At 32.2% G+C, this 27,011-nt stretch overlaps 1 protein-coding gene across 1 annotated transcript in view; it reads left to right on the forward strand.

The window, feature by feature from the left end:
- The window catches only part of tsl (membrane-attack complex domain containing protein torso-like), a 40,322-nt gene extending 19,312 nt beyond the window's left edge, over window positions 1-21,010 (forward strand). Inside the window, exons 2-4 of the mRNA XM_075295110.1 lie at window positions 18,144-18,424; window positions 18,489-18,920; window positions 18,990-21,010. Coding sequence (XP_075151225.1) covers window positions 18,200-18,424; window positions 18,489-18,920; window positions 18,990-19,397 — 1,065 coding nt within the window. The 5' untranslated portion in view covers window positions 18,144-18,199 and the 3' untranslated portion in view covers window positions 19,398-21,010. The remainder of the gene's footprint in view (window positions 1-18,143; window positions 18,425-18,488; window positions 18,921-18,989) is intronic.
- The last annotated feature ends 6,001 nt before the right edge of the window (window positions 21,011-27,011 follow it).

A 27,011-nucleotide genomic window follows, 5' to 3' on the forward strand; every position in this document is an offset into this window, starting at 1 on the left:
CACGATTTCATTAACGGCTTTCGTTTTTCTTTGGCCATGAAAAGTCTTACAATAATCGTTAGACGTTATTATGGCAATTCCTCGGTTGTGGTAAGGCGACTGTAAACGCGTATGGTGCAGAAAACACATGTTCGAGTCATGCTAGCGGAAATCTTTTTTTTAATTTTGTGTATAAAGTCGTAACCATAACGTTTTCAGATCATGAACGCTGGTTGTTGTTTTGAAAACGCATGGTGTCATTTTATCGTTGTCAGATTGACACCGCCTGTTCTCAGTTTGACACCACATTGGTGTTGATTCACTTTCATGAACGAATCGTTTTGAAATGAGCACGCCGTGCATGATTTTTTCTATGAGTGTTGGTATCCCGATTCGTCAGTTACAGGATGTTGCCTATAGGCAACATTGGGCAATAGAGGTAAATTTTAAGAAAACATTTTTTTATTAAAGTTTTTATTAAAATTCAAATATGATAAGATACAAAACAATTTTTTGTGGGTTAGAGCACAAATATAATTTGCATTTACTACATTTTGAACGTGGATAACTAATATGACATAGCCTGCATCTACCTTTGCTCCCCATTGTATCCCGTGACCAATATTGTCAAATTCTTATTTAATAAAAATTATAGATAACTAATTTGACAAATGAAGTTTTTTAATCGATGGAAGGATAATCTATGTAGAAAAATATGAAGAAAAGAGCAAACGTAAATTGATTGGTAAAAATTTCACCACAAGCGCAATTAGAAGCCATTTTCTTCAATAGTTAGCTATTTTCTCGAATTGATGATCATAAGGATATACGCAACAGATTAGGTCATGTCAGTTCTAAAAAGCTGTTCTAAACCAAAATGGAGATTTTTGTGAAGCATGAAGGGCGAGGATGAAGTTTAACACTATTCAATACAAAAATATTTTGTGACACAAAAAAAAAAAGAGTACTTGGATCCAAAGATTTTGACCTTCACTTAAGGATTTTGGTATTTATTCCGAGCCAAAGATGCGGCTTTTTTAAAATAATGAAATTTTTTAGCGACCTATCTGGCAATAAAATTAAAATTAGGATACAGATCTCATTTATCAAATTTTCATTCTCTTTTCGCGGTTTATTAATAAAGGCACACTAAAAAAAATATTGACCTAATATGGAAGGTTATGCAACTTAAATTTTAGGACTCAAAGTTTGCGCAATGCTAAGGACAAAATTCTTTAAAACAATGACATTTTAATTAAAAGAAAGTTTATAATCCTTGCTTCAAAAATTTTTTTCATTAAATTTAGGACACAAATCTTGAAATATTGCGTCTCTCTGCTGAAGTTGTAGATCTTTGAAATAAGGCAAATTTCCTTAAAATAAAGAAAAAAAAATTAATTTAAAGAATTTGTCTTTAACTCAACTGACATATTGAATTTTTTAATTTAAGATAAAAACGCTTCAAATATAGGCTAAGACTTATTTTAAGGATTTGCATCTTTGGTTTAAAGTTTTTGGGCATTAAGAAAACTGTTTTTACTTTGAAGTACCGGGCATAATTTGGATGTTTAAATTGGAATTTGTTTCTACATAAATACCTTTATTAATATATAGCAAAAAGAAAATAAAAAACTCGATGAATCAGATCTGTATCCAATTTTAATTTTATTGATCCTAGATATAAAGCCAGGGAGGTCCATAAAAAATGTCTTTATTTTAAAGAAGCCGCATCTTTGGCTCGGAATCAATACCGAAATCCTTAAGGGAAGGCCAAAATCTTTGGATCCAAGTAAACTTTTTTTTTGAGTGTACTCACGTACAAACAAATGCCATTTAAAAAATCCAAATTATAAAGAATACTTCAAAATAGAAAATATTTTCTTAATTCTAAAAAAACTTTAAACAAAAGACGCTAAGTGAGTCTTAGCCTACATTTGAAGCGTTTTTATCTTAAATCTGAAGTTTCGATATTTCAGTAAATTTAAGGACAATTTTTTTAAATCAAAAATGTGTTTCTTTACTTTAAGGAAAATTAGCCTTAGAACAAAGATATGCGACTTTAACGGAGGGACGAAATTTATAAAATTTGTATCCTAAATTTAATGAAAAAAATTTTTGAAACAAAGATTATAAACTTTATTTTAATTAAAATTTCATTATTTTAAAGAAATTTGTCCTTAATATTTTGTAAATTTCGTATCCTAAAATTTAGGCTGTTTTATCTTTAATATCACATAAACATTTTTTTTTTCAGTGTATAACTTAGAATTTAGTATCATATTAAATATCATTAATTATTTAATTTAAATTCAGATTTATGCTTATTGCGGCATACGTATTATACCGTCGTAAATATATGTCGCAAATGTCACAGTTTGTAACAGGCCAACCCTGACAGAAAAGTGTGTAGATCTGAATGGGGAATATTTTGAAAATCAATAAAGTTATTTTCGATGATTAATTTCCCCAAAGGCCTTTCTGCTCCTATGCGTGTGACTGGAATGACAGAACTTATGACATTCGGATGTTTCTATAAATAATTCTTATATTTTTATTTTTTTATATAGTGCAATTTCTGTTTGCACTATTTTGAACACAGCTGTAACGATAAAATGGGTCTGTATATCGATATGAATGAAGAGATGTTTGTGGCAAAAATATTTGCAAAACTATTTAAAAATAGTTTGCTATACTAGCCCTTAGCTTCAGGCGACGAAATAGAGAACGGTGTATGATAATGTAAATATGAAAGTTATGGCATTTATTACCCACATACATACACACACACACATATACGTAGTACTTTACATGTAACAAAAGTGTTACTGTAAATTGCACTAATGGTCCCTAACCATTTTGTGTCGATAGGGAGATGATGAAGAAGAAGAACAAACCTTTTTGTTTGTTTGAATATTAAATTGAATTTTTTGGATTTTTGTAAAACTGGTTCAAACTTTTATAATTGGTTGTGTTGGATGTTTGAATGTTTTTGCTCTTAGTACTGCCGCCAATGCCTTACTCACTGGGGACACTGAGTCTGTGGTTTGTGTTTTGTTTTACATTATGTTAATTGTGTCTATGTTTTGTTGTTGGGTTGTTTCGATTTTTTTTTTTTTGTTTTTCGTGAAAACAGTGTTTTTGTTTGTTTGCGGTCATACTTTTAGCACCCAGAATATAAAATAAAGTCCAAAATCCAATGTGCTATAAAAACTTTATTCATACAAGTGAGTTAGGCTATTACATAATGCATGACCACTTCCCCCATTCCAAAAAAAAAAAACTAAAACACCAAATAATAAAATAACAACAAAAGGCCCAGAGGTGACAAGAACAAACAGCTAATCGAGTTCCTATACAAATACTTTTGCAATTTAATTTAGAAACATGTTCTACATTGTCCTCACTCACATACCGAGTCAATACTCGGAAGTCTCTTTTTCAAGGTTCAACATTGAACTTGACTTAATGGTCCAAGGTACGCCACGATAACCTTCAGGAGATCAAGGCAAAGCTCACAAGAAGCCAGCCATTCATACAAAAGGTTCTGAATGTCACTTGCCACATTGCCTCGAATTGGGTGATTGTCAACGCCAACCATCATTCCATTGTGCTTTGAGCCGCTCATAAAACCAATGGAACTTTGAAACTTGGAATATTGTGGGTATAACTCGTTGTTGTTAAAAATAATCAGTGGTTTTGTACTGAGTTAGGTCAAAACATTCCAATACAATGCGAGTACGTACATTAGCTATGCTATAATTGGCTTTAGTCCATATCCAAAGATCACATCATAAATATTGGGTTAGCAACATATAATCAACGTTACTCAATACAGGACAACATTCCACTGAAACAAAAAAATGTTTCGAGTTGTTTGCTTAGACTTAGTGATAACAATAATTTTCTTATTGGAGAACCATTTCAATGGTAGAAAAATGTTTAACATAATCTATCTTTACTATATAATCTATCTTTGTACGAATCGACAAACACTTGCTAAAAGAAATTCTGTTGAAGAACGTCAAGGATTTTGGTATTGATTCCGAGCCAAAGATGCAGATTTAAGCTTTAAATGTCGACTCTATAAATTTAAAATTAGCATAAAGATATGATTTATGGATTTTTCTTTGCCATTTTGCGATATTTCAACAAAGGTATTCATGTATAAAAAAACTGAGAGCCACTGTGGTGTAATGGTTAGCATGCCCGCCTTGCATACATAGGTTCGTGGGTTCGAACCCAGTTTCGACCAAACACCAAAAAAGTTTTTCAGCGGTGGATTTTCCCACCTCAGTAATGCTGGTGACATTTCTGAGTGTTTCAAAGATTCTCTATGTGGTTTCACTGCAATGTAGAACGCCGTTCCACATTGTCATTGAGCTTAATATACGAGGGCAGTTCGGAAACTTCTTAGCCTAGCACAAAAAGCGCGGTATAAACAGAAAAAAGTTTAGTGTTTTGGAAACTTCCATCTCTGTTATGAACACATGTTAAATTTTTTTACAATGGACAAATTAGAAATGCGTGCTGTCATTAAATATTTACATAAAAAAAGGCGGGACAAGAAATTCATAATGATATGGTGAATGTGTTAGGTGAAAGTGCTACTTCATATGCAACAGTAAAAAATTGGGTTGCTGAATTTAAACATGGTCGTACAAGCATTGAAGATGAACCACGTAGTGGACGTCCAAAAACAGCAACAACAACAGAAATTGTAGCCAAACTGCATGATATGGTATTAAATGATCGACGAATAAAAGTGCGTGAAATTACTAATATCGTGGGCATCTCAAATGATCGAGTCCATTTAATTTTGCATGAAGAACTAACATACAGATGAAAAAGCTTTCTGCAAGATGGGTGCCGCATTTGTTAACAGTCGATCAAAAACGCATAAGAATGAACATTTCTCAAGCTTGTTTGGATCGTTTTAAGCGGAATAAAATGGATTTTAAGCGTCGTTTCATAACTGTTTATGAGACATGGATCCACCTCTATACTCCAGAGACAAAAGAACAATCCAAACAATGGACTGAAGCTGGAGGAAGTGCCCCAAAGAAGGCAAAAACAATTCAATCGGCTGGTAAGGTTATGACAACGGCTTTTTTGGGACTTCAAAGGTATTTTAATGACTGACTATCTGAAAAAGGGTAAAATAATAAATTCAGAGTACTATTGCAACCTTTTGGATCAATTAAATGTAAAAATTCGAGAAAAACGTCCTGGCTTACAACACACAAAAATAATTTTTCATCAAGACATAGCACCAGCGCACAAGAGTGTTTTAACAATGGCTAAAATCAACGAATTAAAGTACGAGTTGCTTGACCACTCACCTTATTCTCTTGATTTAGCTCCCAGTGACTTGTACTTGTTCCCAAATCGAAAAAAATTCCTTGTTGGCAAGCGTTTTACCTCAAATGAAGATGCAATTACAGTTGTAAACCACTATTTTGAAGACCTTGAGGAAAACTATTTTAATCAAGGGATAGTATTGCTAGAAAAGCGTTGGACTAAGTGTATTGAAGTTTTTCGGGAGATTATATTGAAAAATAAAAATATTTTTTGAAAAACTAACTCTTCTCTTTCATTGCTAAGCTAAGAAGTTTCCGAACCGACCTCGTATAATTTTTTTTGTAATAAAAATATTTGAATACTATAAAACAAATTTTTCAAAACCGTAATTTTATAAATATATTCATATAAGGAAGAATTTTCTTATATCCATATGAAAGAAACATTTTCATATAAACAATAATTCCTTATAAGAAAAACAAGTATATACGGCCGTAAGTTCGGCCAGGCCGAATCTTATGTACCCTCCATCATGGATTGCGTATAAACTTCTACGAAAGACTGTCGATCGAATTAATTGGGTTGTGGTATCTTAAAACTTCTTAACATCGTTTTCTAAATTGTTAGTTAGTCCATACGTGGTATATATTAGACAAAAAAGGTACACGCAAAGAAAAAAAACGTTTGGAAAACGTGTACCGAAAACGTTTTTCTTTTGTTAGAGTTTTTTGAATTGCTTCGAAAATTTTAAACTTTTATCACCAAAAAAATTCATTTGTTACAAAATTTTTATTTTTTCAATAAAAAAAATTATTTTTGAAACAACAACACAGTCCATTTCGTTTATATCAAACACTGTTCTTTTGTGACTTTAGGTCTTTAATAAGACACATTTTACAGTTCAAAATTTAATATAGTTCAATGTAATGTTCAACATTTTTTCGGAATCTTCCGAACATATCTGGAATATATGTAAAAAAAAACTTTGGACGAAGCAGGGATCGAACCCACGACCCTTGGCATGCAAATCGGACGTAGCAACCACTGCTCCACGGTGCCAAACTAACTGTTTGTTTCTGTTAAATAAACTTTGTTTATTCGGCTCGTGGGCGCCGCAAGCTATGCTATATAAATATAACTTATATGGATAATTATCTATTGATGATCATAACAGGTACATAGCTCAGTGGTTAGTGTGTTGGCTTACAAAGTGCATGGTCCGCGGTTCGATTCTCCGTCCAGGCGAAAGGTAAAAAAAATTTAAAAATTTATAAAATCGTATAATTTCTTCTACATTGTTTGCATTACAGAAAAAGGTGCTAAGAACTAAAAATCTTCGTGGAAGTGAGAAAGATGTGAGGGAAAATGCAATTAGCAAGAAAACTTTTTTTTTGAGTTAGCCTTTATGAAATTGTTTTACATCCTGGAAAAGAATAAACGTTTATCACAAAAAGTATATACTTTTCTTCCAAATACACTTCCTTACAGCGAAAAGCAAATTAGAAACGAACTTTGTTTGTCTAAAATTTCGTTTGGGAGGAAAGAATTATTTTTTTGCGTGTATGTATAAGTAAGTCTATAAATAATTACGAATCGATATGGACTTTTGAACGGTACGTAGAGAGCCAGAATTGAAATATGGGGGTCGCTTATATGGATATGGACCAATTGTTGTGCGATTAGGGATCGATTTATCTGAGGGCTATATATAGCTACACTGAAAAAACAGTGAACCCTTTTCCATTGCAAAATGAACTAAACTGTAGTAATATTGACCATGATTTAGCCCTTAAGATTTTTTTCATCTTGTCTAGTTTATAATTTTCTTAAATGTTAGTTCATCTATAACATTGTAGTTTAGTTCATTTTTACAAAACCATACGATTTATATACCCCTACCAAGTTAAAAAGTCAGTTTTATTTTGGTTTACCTGCTTATTTTTTGGGAAACCCGATAGTAAAAATTGGTTAACAGGCTCTTTAAAATGTCGATGACTAAACTATTTTTAAATCAATCATTCCACAGTACACAGAAATTAAATAATTAAAGGAACAACAAACCGTTTTACTATTATGAAAATTTTCATACATTAAAATTAAACTTTCTTTAAGCAAAAGTACTTTATTATAAATACTTGTTATGAAAGTTCTTAATACAATGTTTTTTGTGAATAAAAATTATGACCACGTGGAACAGAGAGTAGTTCATTTGAACTCGCTGTTTGGACATTTTGACTTATCCTTTATTTATTCATCGTAGGTAATTTTTTCACATATCTTGCTGGAAAAAATGGAAAAAATAATGAAAATTGTTAAAAATTAACACCATGTAATGAATAATTTTTAATTCTTCATTTTAGCTTGTAACTTACCATATTTGGGCATTTTATCAAATGGTGTAAGGAATTCAACTTTTCTTTGGAAAACGTATCTCATAAAATTTGTACCTGAAACAATTAGATAAATAATGAAGTATTCTAAATAAACTCATAAAACTGTGTTGTTATCGACGTGAAAGATATAATAAAATAAATATTCTAGTTGAAAGAAAGTGAAAGTTTTAATATAAAACTTACCAATTCTTTTTTAAATTGTACACTGAGGGGAAATATAAAAAGTTGTCCAAACTTATTTGGGTTACTCTGAAATTAAATATTTATTTTTTATATTAAATAAAATTATTAAATAGGTTTTCAAAAAATCTAATGAAAAAAATAATAATATGCATAAAAAACCAAATATTCTAGACAGTCATCATTCGTCAAAATGACGACACGTAATTTCATTGGGAAATGGGAAATGGTAAATTTAAGTTATACTAATTCGACCGTTTTATCAATTTTTGTTTTATGCTACTTAAAACCAAATTGAATAAGAAAATAAATTCAAGTTTGGTTCACTTTTTCGCTCACGATGAAAATTATAGCGTCTTTAAATCAGCCGTAGTCAAAATGACGAAGGCTGACGTTAATGTACAAAAAATAAGGATGACTGTCCAGGGCTAAAAGAAAGTTAAAGAATCCTTACCAATTCACTATTAAATTACAGGCAAAGGAGTACTAAAAATTTGTCCAAATGTTTAAGGGTTATTCTGAAATTAAATATTTGTTTTTACATTAAAAATATTACATTGGTTTCCAAAAAATTTGATTAAAGAAATACTGAAATAGGGCATTAAAAACCTGTAATTTTGATGATAAAATGTCACAAAAACGTAAATATTCTAGTTAAAATAAAGCCAATTTTTAAAAGAAAACTTACCAATTCTCTATTTTTTATTTGTTCGAATCCATCTGGAGTTGCTCTGAAATTAAATATTGTTTTTACAACAAAGAAAAACATTAAACTGGTTTCCAAAAAAATTAATTAACAAATAATAATATACATAAAAAATATTCTTTTTAAAAGAAAGTCATATTAAAAAAATACTTACCAATTTATGAATAAACTATACGCTGAGATATAACAAAAATTTTCTAAATTCATCTGGAATTGAATGTTAATTTTTTACATAGAATAATAAAAATGTCAATACACTTTCAACATATTTTCATAAATATTCTTAGTAACTTTTTTCTAAACTACCGATAAAATATTAATAAATTTCATTTAAAAGGTTTAATAAACAAACACCAATATATGTCTCCAAAAATCCAAAATATACCATGCCTTTATATTCCCTTGTTGCATACCTACTTAAAAGATGCAACAGCCCACGCCAACGCCAACTATACAACTGAAGCATGCCAAACAAAACCAAGCAAACCCAAAACATTCCTACAACAACAAAAACACATGTGCCTTTATTGAAAACAACACCTCATCCAGCCAAATAAACCATCCGCGAATAAGAAACACACACACACAAACCACTAAATGAACAAAAATAAAAACAACCCCACGCTCATGTATACACAACAAAACTCAAGTAACATCATCTTTACATTAATCACATTCCACTATGCCGATAAAGATCTCTGTACTATGCATTAGTTCATCGCATCTGCGGACAATTTACTCTAAGAATAATATTCGTAAAGGCACACCAGTTTATGAACGATGAAACGTTTAACTTAAAATTTGCAAAATTTTCATGAAATGTTATCTACCATTTTTGACGAAAATGTCTATAAATTTAATTACATGTGAACTAAAAATATTTCATTGGGTAATTTTTTACCAACAATTATGACCTATAGGAATTGTCAGTAAGAAATTGCTATCAACTTTCAAGTTCATTTTTCGTAAAAAAATATTTTCTCATACAAAAAAATCTTATAGTAAATTGCACTTATTATTTAGAAAATACTTTACATTTCACAAGTAGTTTTATAGCATTACAAACGAATTTTGAACTACCAGTTAAGAAATTTTTTAAGGAAATTTCCATCGTATTTTGTAGGCCATGAACTAAACGATTGCTACTTAAAATTTGTAAAATTTCCTTTCGAGTAGTTAATTTTCGTTCAAGATACGAAAAATGAACTAAAATTCTGTAAAATTCTTGTAATAAATTATTGTAAAAATTTTCTTAAATTTACGAGACACTTTTTTTTCTGTGTATAGACCGATATGGACCTAGTTAGGCATGTTTGTTAACGGCCACATACTAGCACAATGTACCAAATTTCAACTGACTGGTATGAAATTTGCTCCTCCAAGTGGCTCCAAAAGCAAATCTGGGGATCGGTTTATATGGGGGCTATATATAATTATGAACCGATTTCGACCAATTTTTGCATTGGTGTTTGAGGCCATATATTAACAACACGTACCAAATTTTAACTGAATCAGATGAATTTTGGTCCTCCAAGAGCATCCGGAGGTCAAATCTGATGATCGGTTTATATGGGGGCTATATATAATTATGGACCTATGTGGACCAATTTTTGCATGGTTGTTAGAGGCCATATACCACCACCAATTACCAAATTTCAGCTGAATCGTATAAAATTTGCTTCTCTTAGAGGCTCCGCAAGCCAAATCGGAGGATCGGTTTATATGGGGGCTATATACAATTATTGACCGAACTGGACCAATTTTTGCATGGTTGTTAGAGGCCATATACCACCACCAATTACCAAATTTCAGCTGAATCGTATAAAATTTGCTTCTTTTAGAGGCTCCGCAAGCCAAATCGGAGGATCGGTTTATATGGGGGCTATATATAATTATGGACCGATTTGGACCAATTTTTGCATGGTTGTTAGATACCATATACTAACACCATGTACAAAAGTTCAGCCGGATCGGATGAAATTTGCTTTTCTTTGAGGATCGGCAAGCCAAATTTGGGGGTCCCTTTAAATATATGGGGGCTATACTTAAAGGTGGGGCGACCTACATCTATAACAACTACTTGTGCCAAGATTCAAGTCGATAGCTTGTTTCGTTCGGAAGTTAGTGTGATTTCAACAGACGGACGGACGGACGGACATGCTCAGATCGACTCAGAATTTCACCATGACCCAGAATATATATATACTTTATGGGGTCTTAGAGCAATATTTCGATGTGTTACAAACGGAAAGACAAAGTTAATATACCCCCATCCTATGGGATATAAAAAAAAAAATCCCACTTTCTTGTATCCGTTATCTACTGCAAGTCCATTTCGTTTGGTAGGCAAAGTGAACAAGTGACGTACCTTATATTTATCGAACTTAAATTTGTAACCGCTAATTAACCCTTTCACTACTGATGTCCACTTAGAAGGACATTCGAAAAAGACACCAAATTCTATTTTCCCACTTAGTTTCGATTTGTTTCTCGATGCTATTTTAAAGTAGAGGCTTTCATCTAAATAAGCTATAAATATTGTCCATATTGGTGAGGTCTAAAATACATTTTTATAAACTTCTTTAACAAGAAACGAAAAATACGAAAATTTGAGACAATTTTTGTACTGTATGTTTCTAGTAAATGGACATTTATACAAAAACTATAGCTGATATATTTACGGGTTCTTTTTTGTATTTTTTCTCACACTTTGAAAGATATTATAGGCCAAATAGCGCTTATTTTCGTAAGGCCATTTGGTCACAATTCAAGAATCAAGTTTTCAGAACAAGCTCTTATAGCTCTTGAAGTAATTGAGGTAGATTTTCAAAATAACAATTTTAGTTCTACATGCTGTTAGTACAAGTAAAAAAAGAAGAAAAATTTAAGTTTTTATCATTAGGTTTATTTCGGTAGTGAAAGGGTTAAAAAAGATTTTTTCGAGATGTTTAAGAATTTTTTCGAAGAAATTGTAGCAGATCAATCAATTGAAGTATTGTTCATCGCTAGCTACTACATTTCTCATCTTTCTGACAACATATAAATACTGCGACGAAAAAACGACTCTTTTGACTGAATCTTCAAATTCACCAAATTTTTCTCCATCAAAAATGTTGTTTACTAATTTGCGCATCTAACGATTTAAAAGTAAAAAATTCTGAAAAGCGAAATTTAATTTTTTTTTTTAAATTATTGAATAGTTATTGAATACTCCTGATGAAACATAATATTTCAAAGTATCATCAATTGTATGACTAATAAAGATTACCTTATGGTGCCATCAACAAAAAATCCATCTTTGAGTTCGTAAAGCAATTTGTTAATATTTGTAACTTTCAAAGTGAGCACTCCATTAAATTTAATAAAACTAATGAATTTCTATCAACTAATATGCTGCATTAATATATATGACTTTAATAATATTAATGGTGATGACAAAAAGGCCATTCATAGAAAAATAAATTATGTTAAATGGCAGATTTTTTTGCTATCATCTGTCAGTGTTATTACAAAATTGTCACCTAATGACATAGCATTGAAGTGGAGCCGCCACAATCGAACAATAAAAACAAGTCATTCACCACCAACCGAATACATCGAAATGTCAAAATAGACTTTAATCTCTTAAATGATGGCCTTTAATTTATTAATAATCTAATTTCCTATTTTGTAAAAAAAAACACACAATTAATTTACAAAAGCAAAACATAAAACATTAAACCCAACACGGAGGGACAACAATCAAACAAACGTGTAATTGTTTGCAGTGAGGAAAATCTGTAATCCAGAAATAAATTTGATACCAGAACATGTTCGGAATAATTAAATGTGTGGTATGTTGAGTACCTCTTTCCATTCTGGTCTAGCAAAAAACCGAATGGCTTTGCTCATGGATGTGGGTCCCAGAAATATAAGCTCAAAATTATATAATTAAAATATTTCGTTTTTAAATGTAGATGTATGCGGTATTAATAACACGTACACATACAACACAAGTACTCACACTTATAGGTAAAACAATAAAAACAAAAGTGGCGGCTGCTGCACAGAATAATTAAATTCGAATGTCATTTGCTTTGGCGCTGTGAGTTTATTGAACTCCTATGAAAACCTTACCAGTGATATGGATCTGGATTAAAGGAGGTCCAAACATCATTATAATAATATTAAAATTTACAATAATCATGTAATGCTCTGATAGCGGCATTTGTAAAACAAAGTTAAGGCCAATTAGGATTGGATTTTAATTTGTGTCTGTTTTCTGAGCATTTAATATGGGAATTTATTATATGTGTGTGTTGGTGTCTCAATTAAATCAATAACCTATTAAACTGTTCGGATTTCTTGAAATTGCTATAGTAAATAATTATAGGTTAAGCCTTTAGCTGATACTGGATGAAATTCACATAAATGATATTACCAATGCTAAGTTGGACACATATTATTTCGTATTAATAACAAATTAATTAATGCATTAAAAAAAAAGAAACATTGAGGAAAACTATAAACCATCATGCACCACCCTATTGTGTATGATGTTATACTAGGGCTGGCACTACATTTTGCCATCATCAAGGGCGGCTGACGGCTGAGTCGATGTAAATTTGTCAATTCGGTATCGGAAAATTATAAATTAAATTTATGTAATGCAAACGGTTATGAGATTAATTGTACATCCAATCATACAACCCACTTTACGTTGTTTCATATCCGCTGAACAAAATTTTTGAAAAATTATAATAGCAATGTGGTCTTCAATGATTTTGGGTATAAGATAAAAACTTTGGCAAAAAATAAAACAACTAAGGGCCAGTTTCTCAATGTCTTGTTATTATTTATCGTGTCGATAAAACAGCTGATCCCATACAAAAATTTTACTAACCGGAGGTCTATCATCCGCTTAAAATTAATCGGAGGATGAGAAACTGGCCATAAGAATCATGTCTCACACTTACATAAGTATTTGAGCAGTCATAACGGGTAACGGCGTGGACTGCCAAAAACTAATCGGCAGCAACTTGGCGGCTTCATTGTCTGTATGGTGCCATCTCTGAAATAGCTGAATACAATTGAACATGCGTGAAGATAAACTTGCTAATTTAACTAGCCGAGACATAAACCAGGTAGTTTTTGCCAGCCTACAGAAAGGGTTAATTACAATTTGAGAAGATAAAATATTTATCTTGCGCTTTTTATACCCTGCGCCACACTGTGGAACAGGGTATTATAAGTTAGTGCATATATTTGCAACACCCAGAAGGAGACGAGATAGACACGTGGTGTCTTTGGCAAATATGCTCAGGGTGGGCTCCTGAGTCGATATAGCCATGTCCGTCTGTCCGTGAACACATTTTTGTAATCAAAGTCTAGGTCGCAGTTTTAGTCCAATCGACTTAAAATTTGGCACACGTATGTGTTTTGGCTCAGAATAGATACATATTAATTTTGGAAGAAATCGGTTCAGATTTAGGTATAACTCCCATATACACCGATGAAAAAGACTGTTTTTCATATGTTTGGCTATAAACATTATATGTTTGGAACACAAATTTTTAAACACAATATTTTTGAGTGCAAGCATATAATGTTCATAAACTAGCATAACATGTTTGGGACATATATGTTAATATGTTAGAACATATTATGTTTGGGACATAAAATGTTTGTAAATATAATATGCTTGGATGCAAACATATATTAATTTAGAAATAGCCTATAGACATATATGTGTTTAGTAGCTTGGAGCGCTATTTAACAGGGAGCGATATTGAATTAAGTTGGTGGTTGTTGCTTGTTATTACAAAATTAACATTTTATTTTTCCTTGGGCAATTGATCAGCTACTTCTTTGATCCTTACAAACTGTGTGGTCCGCTGTTCGAATCCCCGTCCGGCAAAAGGTAAAATTAAAATAAAAAAATCATAAAATTGAATAATTTCTTCTACAATGTTTGTATTACAGAAAAAGGTGCTAAGAACTAAAAAATCTCGTGGAAGTGAGAAAGGTGTGGGGGAATATACAATTAGGCAGAAACAAAATTTTGAGCATTCAGGTTGAAAACCTATGTTGTTAGCACCTATATTACCTGTTTATTTTCATAATTCATTATGATTGTAAATATATAAATAAATAAATAAAATTTTGAGAACAATATTGTTTGGGAGAATTTTTTTAAGCATATAATATTTTTGGGTGCAAAATGCTTCCAAACATATTATATGTTCACATAATAACATATTGTTTTTTGGAAGACAGCATTATTGAATTTGGATGCAAAATACAAAATGTTTGGAACTTAGACTACCCAAACATATATTGTTTAGACCAATATGCTTTCAAACATATTATATATTGGAAGAGATCAAACATATAAATGTTTGGGCAATACCCAAAAATATATATGCTTGAAGCAAAATATGTTTGGGAATATATGTTACAGAAGCGATTTTTTGTGAGCGTGTATATATTTTGCCCGATATGGTCTTATATGGCCCCAGAAGCCAGAGTTTTACCCCAATGTGGTTACAATTTTGCACAAGAAGAACAATTAGCACTATAGTCAAGTGTGCCAAATTTTATTGAAATCGGTTCAGATTTAGATATAGCTTCCATATATATCTTTCGTCCGATATGGACTATTACGGTCCCAGAAGCCAGAGTTTTACCCCAATTTGGTTGAAATGTTGCACTAGGAGTACAATTAGTAGTGTTGTCAAGTGTGCCAAATTTTATTGAAATCGGTTCAGATTTAGATATAGCTCCCATATATATCGTTCGCCCGATTTACACTCATATGACCACAGTGGCCAATCTTTTACTCCGATTTAATTGAAATTTTGCACAGGGAGTAGAATTAGCGTTGTAGCTATGCTTGTCAAATTTGGTTGAAATCGGTTCAGATTTAGATATAGCTCCCATTTATATGTTTTTCCGATTTCGACAAAAATGGTCAAAATACCAACATTTTCCTTGTAAAATCGTCACTGCTTAGTCGAAAAGTTTTAAAAATGACTCTAATTTTCCCAAACTTCCAATACATATATATCGAGCGATAAATCATAAATAAACTTTTGCGAAGTTTCCTTAAAATTGCTTCAGATTTAAATGTTTCCCATATTTTTTACTAACATTGTGTTCCACCCTAGTGCATTAGCCGACTTAAATTTTGAGTCTATAGATTTTGTAGAAGTCTATCAAATTCTGTCCATATCGAGTGATATTTAAATATGTATGTATTTGGGACAAACCTTTATATATAGCCCCCAACACATTTGACGGATGTGATATGGTATCGAAAATTTAGATCTACAAAGTGGTACAGGGTATAATGTAGTCGGCCCCGCCCGACTTTGGACTTTCCTTACTTGTTATATTTTGGTATCAAACCAAGGAAGTACCATAAATGCAAGAACATAGTTTTTATTCTCCAAAGTATCCCAGAAATGTTAGTTTCGCTGCTATATTCAAAAGGTTAGTTGGTACAATTTAAAATAAAGTAAAGGGTGATTCTTTTGAGGTTAGGATTTTCATGCATTAGTATTTGACAGATCACGTGGGATTTCAGACATGGTGTCAAAGAGAAAGATGCTCAGTATGCTTTGACATTTCATCATGAATAGCCGAACGATCTGCCACAACGTCGAATTTTCAGTGAATGGGCCCTAGAAAAGTTGGCAGAAAATCCGCTTTTTTATCGAGAAATTTTGTTCAGCGATGAGGCTCATTTCTGGTTGAATGGCTACGTAAATAAGCAAAATTGCCGCATTTGGAGTGAAGAGCAACCAGAAGCCGTTCAAGAACTGCCCATGCATCCCGAAAAATGCACTGTTTGGTGTGGTTTGTACGCTGGTGGAATCATTGGACCGTATTTTTTCAAAGATGCTGTTGGACGCAACGTTACGGTGAATGGCGATCGCTATCGTTCGATGCTAACAAACTTTTTGTTGCCAAAAATGGAAGAACTGAACTTGGTTGACATGTGGTTTCAACAAGATGGCGCTACATGCCACACAGCTCGCGATTCTATGGCCATTTTGAGGGAAAACTTCGGAGAACAATTCATCTCAAGAAATGGACCGGTAAGTTGGCCCCCAAGATCATGCGATTTGACGCCTTTAGACTATTTTTTGTGGGGCTACGTCAAGTCTAAAGTCTACAGAAATAAGCCAGCAACTATTCCAGCTTTGGAAGACAACATTTCCGAAGAAATTCGGGCTATTCCGGCCGAAATGCTCGAAAAAGTTGCCCAAAATTGGACTTTCCGAATGGACCACCTAAGACGCAGCCGCGGTCAACATTTAAATGAAATTATCTTCAAAAAGTAAATGTCATGGACCAATCTAACGTTTCAAATAAAGAACCGATGAGATTTTGCAAATTTTATGCGTTTTTTTTTTTAAAAAAGTTATCAAGCTCTTAACAAATCACCCTTTATAAATGCACCACTTACTTTATTTGTATCAAATGAAAGCACTTGAGGAGTACCCCAGCAAAAAACGTCGGCAAATAGTAGTAGATAATAATCTATTAATATTGAATGGCTTAACAAAAGGAGATGAGGATGGAGAATTTACATATATAGGACCGACAGGTCAATCTGTAAACGACATATGTGCTATTTCCCAAGAAATATTGAACCAGGTGGAAGAATTTAAAGTGGAAGATAAAACTTGGTCGGATCACTTACCCATCAAATTACTTATTAAGATATCCACAGAAAACATACTTGAAACAAGTTTAAAACTACTGTCAAAACTCTATTGGAGAGATTTAGATAAAGAAATTTATCAAACGAAATTGAATGAAAACATACATAAGATGTTAGACATAAATATCAATCCTAATTTGGATGATCTTGCAGAAATTATTTATAAGATTTATCAGAAATTTTGAATTTAGAGTTATTTGAGATTCATAAACAAATGCGCAATTTTCCCGCCGGCCCAGATTTTGAGATAGCCCTACATAATTGCTTGAGAAATATACACCCGATGTCTTTGGAAGCTGTAATTTTAAATTAAACCACTGCCGGTCTTTTGGGAGAAAATGCTGAGGTTTGTCGTCGAGTCGTATCAACATTTAAAATTAGACTTCTTTTGGACATATAAACACATATGGCAAAATGGAATACTTATATCGGTCTATTTTTGGAACCTTAAAAATACAATTGGAATACGGTTAAAATGAGATTTAGGTACACCACCTGGAGTCCACTCCGGAGTCGGAGTCGAGGCTATTAAGAAATGCTGGAGTCGGAGCCGGAGTCGAGCAAAACTTGACTCGACTCCACAGCCCTGGTTATTATGCAAAGGAAATTCTAATGATTTAATTTTAATGTTAAAAATGTTTGGGTAATTAACCGAGCCAGTTAGGAGTCGAAGTTATTTAACGGTGGGAGTCAATAAGCTGGAAAAACTTTATTTTGTTCAGGAAGAAAGTTTGAAGATGAATTACTCGGAAGGTATTATGATACAGTCCCAAATGTAATTTACACTTTTTTATTATTGGCCGAACAAAGAACATTTTTATGTTCTTTAAATATTACTACAATATTTCCTAAATTTTAACGATTTTATTTTTATTTTCAGGAACGATTAGCTGCATGTAATAAATTGGTTGTCATAGGGTGGTAGCGGTGAAAGCAATGAACCCAAAAGATGGGTTATTCTGGCAGTTAACACTACTCTTAGTGGCAACATGCGGATGGGGCCATGGCAGTGGTAGAGAATCTCAATTGAGAGTGGGCAAAGCCCTCAATGTATTCGTACGTTTCGGTTACTTGGGTATCTCGATGAGGGTCATACCCACAAATGATACAGCAGAAGATGTTCGATGGTTATTCAAAGAACCCACAAGGAATATATACAAGGTAATGTGAAGAGATTAAGCAATATATGTGAAAATTTGATTGATACTCTTACAAATATTTGCAGGATGTCAACACCTTAGCGGAGAGCAATGAACAGAATACTCCAGGCATCTTCCATGGTGACTTTCACATGGAGTTCTGTGACAATCGACGCCAATTGTATCAGGCATATTTTCGTGATTTCACCATAGAACGTTTAGATCGCCCTTGGGAAGCATTTACCGGAGGCTGGTTTCCCGATAATGCAGCCAAGAAATTGGGCATCAATACCTCTTTCATTCAGGGCGATTATTCGTATGTTCTGGTGAGAGTGGTGCGATTTCGAGAAACTGGAAAATTCAAAACAGACTTACCCTTGAATCTAACACTGGAGAATGATGTGAGAGATCGCATGAATGACATAGTGGCAGGAAATGTGACAACAGCTGTGAAATTCTTTGAAAATGTGGGAACCCATTATATTAACTCCTATACAACGGGAAATTCTTTATACCAGGTGAGTACTGTTATGTGGTGGAGGCCTCAAAGAGAAACGAATGACCTTGAAATTCTTCTTATTCTCTAGGTTTTTGTCTACAATCGTAAAAACTATCAAATGATCAAGGAACGTATCAAATCCAAAGGCATCAATTCCTTATCCAAACAAGACTTGTATCATTTCTTTGCTCCTTGGTTTGCTGAACATTTGGGTCAAATACGTTCGGCCAGTGCCAATAATACAGTGGAACGTTGGGCTCGCCGCAAACTGCAATATGAATATCTGCTGGTGAAATATGTTACCCTACTCAAATTGCATGGTAATGGTACACTACTAAGGACATTGGATACACTGCTGGGCAACGATGCCATATTACAATTAGATTTAAAATCACTCAATGTTATATTCCACAATGAACCCGAAAAGCAAAATTGGTTCCATGAGGTATTGGATAATCATATGGAACTGTGGGAAGCCAACATGCCGCAGAATTAAACTCGAAAACCTAATCGATATGGAAATCAACAGAATAATGTTGAAAATGTTAAAGTTCCTATTGTTAGATCAGAATAATCGATTGGTAAGACTGTGTGTGCATTTAGAATATATGGGGTGATTTGAAACCCATTTAACATTGCTACCCTATTACACCAAATTGCAACACTTTTCTTGTGGAAAACGAAGTTGCTAGTCATGGATCATTGGTAGTTTTAATCCCACCATGCACCTCTATCCGAAATTTCGTTTGTGATATATGCCTTATGGAAGCAAATTGTATGTAATCGAGAACAAGGACTTAAGGAATTTTCGTTAGCAAACACAGCAATGCATTTCATATTGGTAGCAAAATTCCAGCACAAATAAGAAACGCATAACTATTTTTGTTAACGAAAATTCCATAAGTAATTGCTCTCGACTGACTGTGGTTTGCACTATAAGAAATAAATGGTAATTCTGATTTATGGGTACTCAAACGAAAAATTTCGCTTGAGGTGCTTTCAGGTATTCACAAGAAACGTGTGGGAAACTGTCTTACCGGCATTCTGACAAAATTCTACAATATTGAAAGCCCGTAAATGTCAATTTTGTCCATCAACGAAAGTCGAATTTAATGATGGTATTTCGACTAGTCGATTTCCATACCAAATAAAAGTTAAGTGACCAATTAGACAATTTTTGAATTCCTACCACAGCCACATGATCAAAAGTGGATAAAAATTTTAATGGATTTTGCATCTAAAGTCACCTTTGATCAACTTCAAAATCCGCTTACGTCGGAGACGCCCATCGAAGGACCATTCTCGACAGATGAAAATATTGGCTCTCCATCTAAATATAGTTAACTTTAAAATTAATTTGCTCAAATTTTTGTAGGCGAATTATATTCACTTACCAAATTGGCGACAAACGGAGCAACAATTGCCTTAATTTTCCCATAGAAACATTTCTCTAAAGATAAAAGGCAATTTCATTGTAGAGAAAATAAAAGTTTTGATTATCTGAAGTAATTCAGTTCCCCAATTTTTGTTTTTAATGTGCACACAGTCTTATGTCTAAGCATAGTTGTGCTATACTGCCTTTTAGAGCCTGTAAATGTTATCGCTTTAAGATGGGTTTTTCGTATGCGTTTAACTGGAGTTAGTCTATGTTTTTTTTAAGTGTTTTTCTTTATTTGTCGTATTCATTTTAAGGAGACAATTCAAACACATTTTATTGCCTGTGATAGTTTTTGTAGCACCATATTTAATTATAACTAAATTTAATATCGATGTAGTTTTTACGAATCTTTTTTTTTTTTTTTGTAAATTTATCGAAATATTTTTCCCGCAAATTTCTGTAGACAGAGGTTTGTCACATTATTATTTTATTACAAACCGCATAAAGTCAATCTAATGTAAACGATAATTTTCAATATGAGTCTTAAAGAGCCTTCAATTAGTTAGTTAGTTCTCGATATAATAAATATTTTATGTTATTAAACATAATTGTAATAAGCATTTGTAATGCTTAACACAAAATATTTAGAAATAAGTTTATATGTATGTAAATACAAAATAATATAAACAAAAATAAATGATTTAGAAATGTGCATTTATTACAAAAATTTACACTTTCCATGTTTTTGAATGGTTTATGATTTTATAATTATTAAAGTCAATGAGGGTTGTTTATATGATGCCATAAATAAATGATGAAACTATTACCTATTATAATCACTTGAATACTGCAGATTGCTAAAAATACATTCAATGCCAAATATGCATTTAATTTGACAATCATACATTTTATTAAGCAACCCACATTTAGTTAAGGTTTGATAATTTAAGTTTATTTGAGAAGGTCAAGTGGTTGTAGATTCTAAACTGAAGCTTCCACAAAAGTAGTTTATGATCCGAAAGTATGGCAAATTTCTGTAATCTCCAATGAATTTTGCATGGACTTGTCATAGAACGGAATTATTCACTTTTCAAATCCTTTTAACTGTTATAGAAGTTATGCCTTGGAAGTTCATTGGAATGAAGAAATTTACAAAATTAAAACAAAAAACAATTTCACCAATTTCACTTTTTATACCCTGCGCCACACTATGGAACAGGGTATTATAAGTTAGTGCATATGTTTGTAACACCCAGAAGGAGACAAGATAGACACATGGTGTCTTTGGCAATAATGCTCAGGGTGGGTCCCTGAGTCGATATAACCATGTCCGTCTGTCTGTGAACACATTTTTGTGATCAAAGTCTAGGTCGCAATTTAAGTCCAATCGCCTTCAAATTTGGCACATGTTCCTAATTTGGTTCAGAATAAAACCCTATTGATTTTGGAAGAAATTTGTTCAGATTTAAATATTGCTCCCATATATATCTTTCGCCCGATATGCACTAATATGGACCCAGCAGCCAGAGTTTTACACCGATTTGCTTGAAATTTTGTACAAATATAACACTTAGTCGTATAGTCAAGTGTGCAAAATTTGATTAAAATCGGTTCAGATTTAGATATAGCTCCCATATATATCTTTTGCCCGATATAGACTTATATGGCCCCAGAAGCCAGATTTTTGGCCGAATTTGGTTGCAATTTTGCACAGGGAGTAGATTTAGCATTGTAGCTATGCGTGCCAAATTTGGTTGAAATGGATTCAGATTTAGATATAGCTCCCATATATATCTTTCACCCGATACGCACTTATATGGACCCAGAAGCCAGAGTTTTATACCGATTAGCTTGAAATTTTGCACAAGGAATACAATTGGTAGTATAGTCATGTGTGGCAAATTTGATTGAAATCGGTTCAGATTTAGATATAGCTCCCATATATATGTTTTTCTGATTTCTACAAAAATGGTCAAAATACCAACATTTTCCTTGTTAAATCTCCACTGCTTAGTCGAAAAGTTGTAAAAATGACTTTAATTTTCCTAACATTCTACACCCTCAAAAAAATCGCTTCTTTAACATATGTTCCAAACATATTTTGCAGGAAGCATATATATTATTGGATACTGCCGAAACATTAATATGTTTGTTTTATGTGAACATATTATATGTTTGGAAGCATTTTGAGCCCAAAAATATTGTATGCTTGGAAGAATTTTTCCCAAAGACGATTGTGCTCATTCCCTAACATACTCGTTATTTTCACTTCCACGAAATATTTTAATTCTTGGCACCTTTTTTATGTAATACAAATAATGTTGAAGAAATTATTCACTTTTATAAATTTTTTAAATTTTACCTCCCGTCTGCACGGAGAATCGAACCGAGGACCATACAGTTTGTAAGCCAACACAGTATCCACTGGGCTACGTAGCTGTTATAGTCACCAGCAAATAATTATCGTTATAAGTTACATTTATATAGCATAGTTTGCAGCGCCCACGAGCCCATGCAAACATAACATTATTTAACAGAAACATACATTTGTTTGCCACGTGGAGCAGTGGTTAGCATGTCTGCCTTGCATGCAAAGGGTCGTGGGTTCAATCCCTGCTCCGACCGAACACTTTTTTTAATTTAACTTTAAAACTTTGAAATGTGGGTTATTAAAGATTTATAGTCAGTAACAGTGCTTGATATAAACGAAATTGACTGATTTTTGGATAAAATATTATTTTTTTAAAGCAAACATAACAATTTTGTAACAAAAACTGTTTTTGGTACAAAACTTTAAAATTTGGTATTCAAAACCTCTAACAAAAGAAGAACGTGGAGTCGAGTATAAACATACATAAGTAATTTTATAATATAAACATAAATTTATTTAGGCGTGAACAGTTTTTTACTAGCATTTAACACCATCGCTCTAAAATGCCTTTTATTTTTCGTTAATAATTCATTTTAAAGAAAATAAACTTTTTAAATTGTTTTAGCTGCAAAACTCGAACTTAATGCCCGCTTTTATATTTGAAGGTGTCCGTCAACTCCTCGTGGACTACTTATTAATAAAGAGGAACTAAACTTTGTTTTTATATATTTTGCTGTGTAATTTTTCACTATTTCCTCCTTATTTTATTTTACTGTCCCAACTCTAAAAAGAGTATAGTGCCCTTTCGTTATTTTTATGAAGACCCCTGATTTCTTTTAACGAACCAAGAAAAAAATTGTGCCCATAATGCCAAAATGATAAACAAAACACATGTCCACACATACATAAAATGCTGCTCTCAAGGCGAAAACATATGCTGTTTGTTTTTCAAATGTCTATTCTCTTGGTTCCGAATGTCCATTCTCTTTATTCAAATTAAATAATATTTAGACTTAAGCATATCAAATTTTTGGCCTTATCATAAAACAGTTTTCCGAAACAACATGCAACATTCTTTCGCTGTGTTATGTTGATATCTTTTGTCAACTCTCCCGGTTCCCATCTCTATTTCTTTTTCTATACTCTCTCTGTCGCTTTGAATAAAATATCACAGCATATGTATGTTTAGTCGAAATTTGTAAATTTATATATGTTTGCATTCACACATATGATTTTTATGAAACATTCATGCCCCAAACATAATATATTCTAACATATTAACATAGATGTCCCAAACATTTAGTGTTAGTTTAGGAACATTACATGTTTGCACTTAAATATATTGTGTTTTAAAATTGTACCCGAAACACATTTTGTTTATATCGGAACATATGAAAAACATATTTTTCTAAGAGTGTAATAAATATATATCGAGCGATAAATCATAAATAAACTTTTGCGAAGTTTCCTTAAAATTGATTCAGATTTAAATGTTTCGCATATTTATACCCTGTTCCACACTGTGGAATTTTACTAAAATTGTGTTCCACCTTAGTGCATTAGCCAACTTAAATTTTGCGTCTATAGATTTTGTAAAAGTCTATCCAATTCTGTCCAAATCGAGTGATATTTAAATGTATGTATTTGGGACAAACCTTTATATATAGCACCCAACACATTTGACGGATGTGATATGGTATCGAAAATTTAGATCTACAAAGTGGTGCAGGGTATAATATAGTCGGCCCCGCCCGACTTTAGACTTTCCTTACTTGTTTTTGTATAAAAATATTTCGTCCATCCAAACTCAACAAAAACTTCCAAATCTTCATTTTCAAATCTTCTCAAAAGTACGTCCATGGAAGTGAAAAAGTCAACTGTCACATTTTCAAATCACTGAGGGATGAAATTTTTAATTTTATCTTCATTGCTTTTTTTACATATATAATTATTTTCTTCTTTTTTTGCGCCATTTAATTTTCCAAAATTCAACTTTAAGAACTCCATCAGAAGTGTGAAAAAATTGGTGGAAGATCCCGGAATGCCTTTAAAAAAGAAATGCTGTGGAATAATTACCATTTTTTGTGTTGCGAATTGGTTGTGTAGGATAATTTATATTTTGTAACAATTTTCAAATTGAAGAAGGTTTTCTATGCCACCGCCTGTGGCTTCAAACCCATTGTAGAGGGTATATTAGATAATCATGTTATTTTTATTTTAATTGTAATGTTTTCAATATTTTGAAAAGTAGGCTTTTTGGCCTACACGGATACACAAAAAACTAAATCGATATTGATTGCACATCGAAAAAAAAAAAAACAAAAAATTTATAAATTACGAGCCCGGGTATTGGTATTTCAATTAATTTTTCCCCCAAATTCATTAATGTTTGTCAATAAGGGGCAGGATAGGGTTAATCTAAACATGTGTTGATTCTGAGTCGGTGGAGTAGAGTATAAATCAATAAATTACAGGTCAATTTGTTTCCGGGTTTCAAGTTGAAAATTTCTTTATTTTCGCGATTACTTTTTCTAAAATAATCAAAATTATTAATAAAAACAAACAAAATCTAGACGAACACTCAAAAAAGTGAACCCACCAGAAAGGAAAGTTTTGGTTAATTTTTAAAAATATAATTAAATCTACATTAATTACAATTTTAAATGCGAGCTAATTGGACATGAAGATTAAGGCATTGGTATTATTATGCTATTGAAAAGAAAATGCCAGATACCCATCTTACAAGCCTGACTATACATATGTTTCAGTGTTGGCTAATTCACATTTCCATAGTATGTAGTAAGATCTAAGCTTCATGTCCAATTAGCTCGCATTTAAAATTGTAATTAATGTAGAGTAATTGATTTGGACGAAAAAACAGCCTGCATTGATATCAGACTAACATAAAAATATAATTAAATTTTAGAAATTTTTAACTAAACTATATTACAAACGCAAATGCCACGGAGATTTCATAAAAATAAGTAAACATTTTAATTAAATTTTTTTTTACTTTTTAACGAAAATTTCGAAGTTTGAAGGACAACATTGGAGTTCAAATTTGCAAAAATGTCTTGATGGGCGCATTATTGGCAAAATTTACCAGTTTTAAGAAATTGTGAACTATTTTGTGGGAGACAAGAATTTTGTAAATATTTTTGCTACATTTGTGTATATTTGTGTATCACTTTTTTTTTGAGTGTAATATATCAAAAATAAACTTTGTATCAATTGAGTGAAATTATTATCTTTATTTCGAAAACGAACCGCGAAAATTTCAATGCGAACAGCAAACACAGTCATTTAAATACTATGAAGAAAAAGTGAATCCACCAGGAAGCAAAGTGTAGGTTAATTTCAGAAAAATTTTAAATAAACTGTAATAGAAACGCCGACATTACAAAAGTTAATACAAATTTTTCGACAAGTTAAAGAAAATTTATTAGACATTTTTTTCGAAGGAAAAAAAGTGGAGTTTATTTAAATGTCTTTAGTGTCATACGAAGTTCATGATGAGCAGATTTGTGGTAAAATTTACAAATTTTAAGAAATTATGAACGCCTTTTTAGTAATTTAAATAACATACGTAAAAAAATTATTAAAATCAAGGAAACTTTCTCATTTTGGAAAAATTTTTACTAAAACATAATAACTAGCACGAACTAAAATAGAGTTAAATTGACTTTAGGCCGTGAAGAGTTTACTTTTTTAGTGTAGCTACTTCCCTTTAAGACAATGTTAAAATTCAATATCATTAATTTTTTTTTTTTAATTTCTATCTGAAAATTTGTTTAAAAGAATTCTATGTTTTGAATTTAGGGAATTATAATTATAAAAAATCCACCGAAAGATATTTCAGATAACCACTAATTGCGATTATTCGACAAACTGCCATATGGTGTATGTCGTTGCTAAAGACGTACATAGCAGTACATCCCACCATATTTGAATTCAAGCGTATATCTTGCTAAAGGCCTTGAATGCGAGTTGAATTCATACTGTGTCTCACTACTGTCTATATTTGAACATAACTGTTAATTAAGTCGGAAAAGTACTTTGTAAGTGTCGATAACGGAAATGTACTGGTGGGAAAAATTTTTTGGCGATTAAACCCGCTTTACAGCACTTTCGCTAATTCTTGTTGCATACAGTTTTTCCTCGAGGAATTTTAAATAGCAAATATAGCAATGTATGTGTTATGTTTGTCGGAAATTTATTTAGAGGTGCATGACGGCCTATAATGTTACTCGAGATCTACGAAAAATTGATCATTTTAAACTAGTTTTTATTGTGTACTTGCAAATTGACTACCCATATACAGTCAAACAGACTCAAGAGGTGACCGTCAATCTATAGGAAAG

Source organism: Haematobia irritans, chromosome 1, assembly GCF_050003625.1.
Source record: "Haematobia irritans isolate KBUSLIRL chromosome 1, ASM5000362v1, whole genome shotgun sequence".
NCBI classification, from domain to species: Eukaryota; Metazoa; Arthropoda; class Insecta; order Diptera; family Muscidae; genus Haematobia; species Haematobia irritans.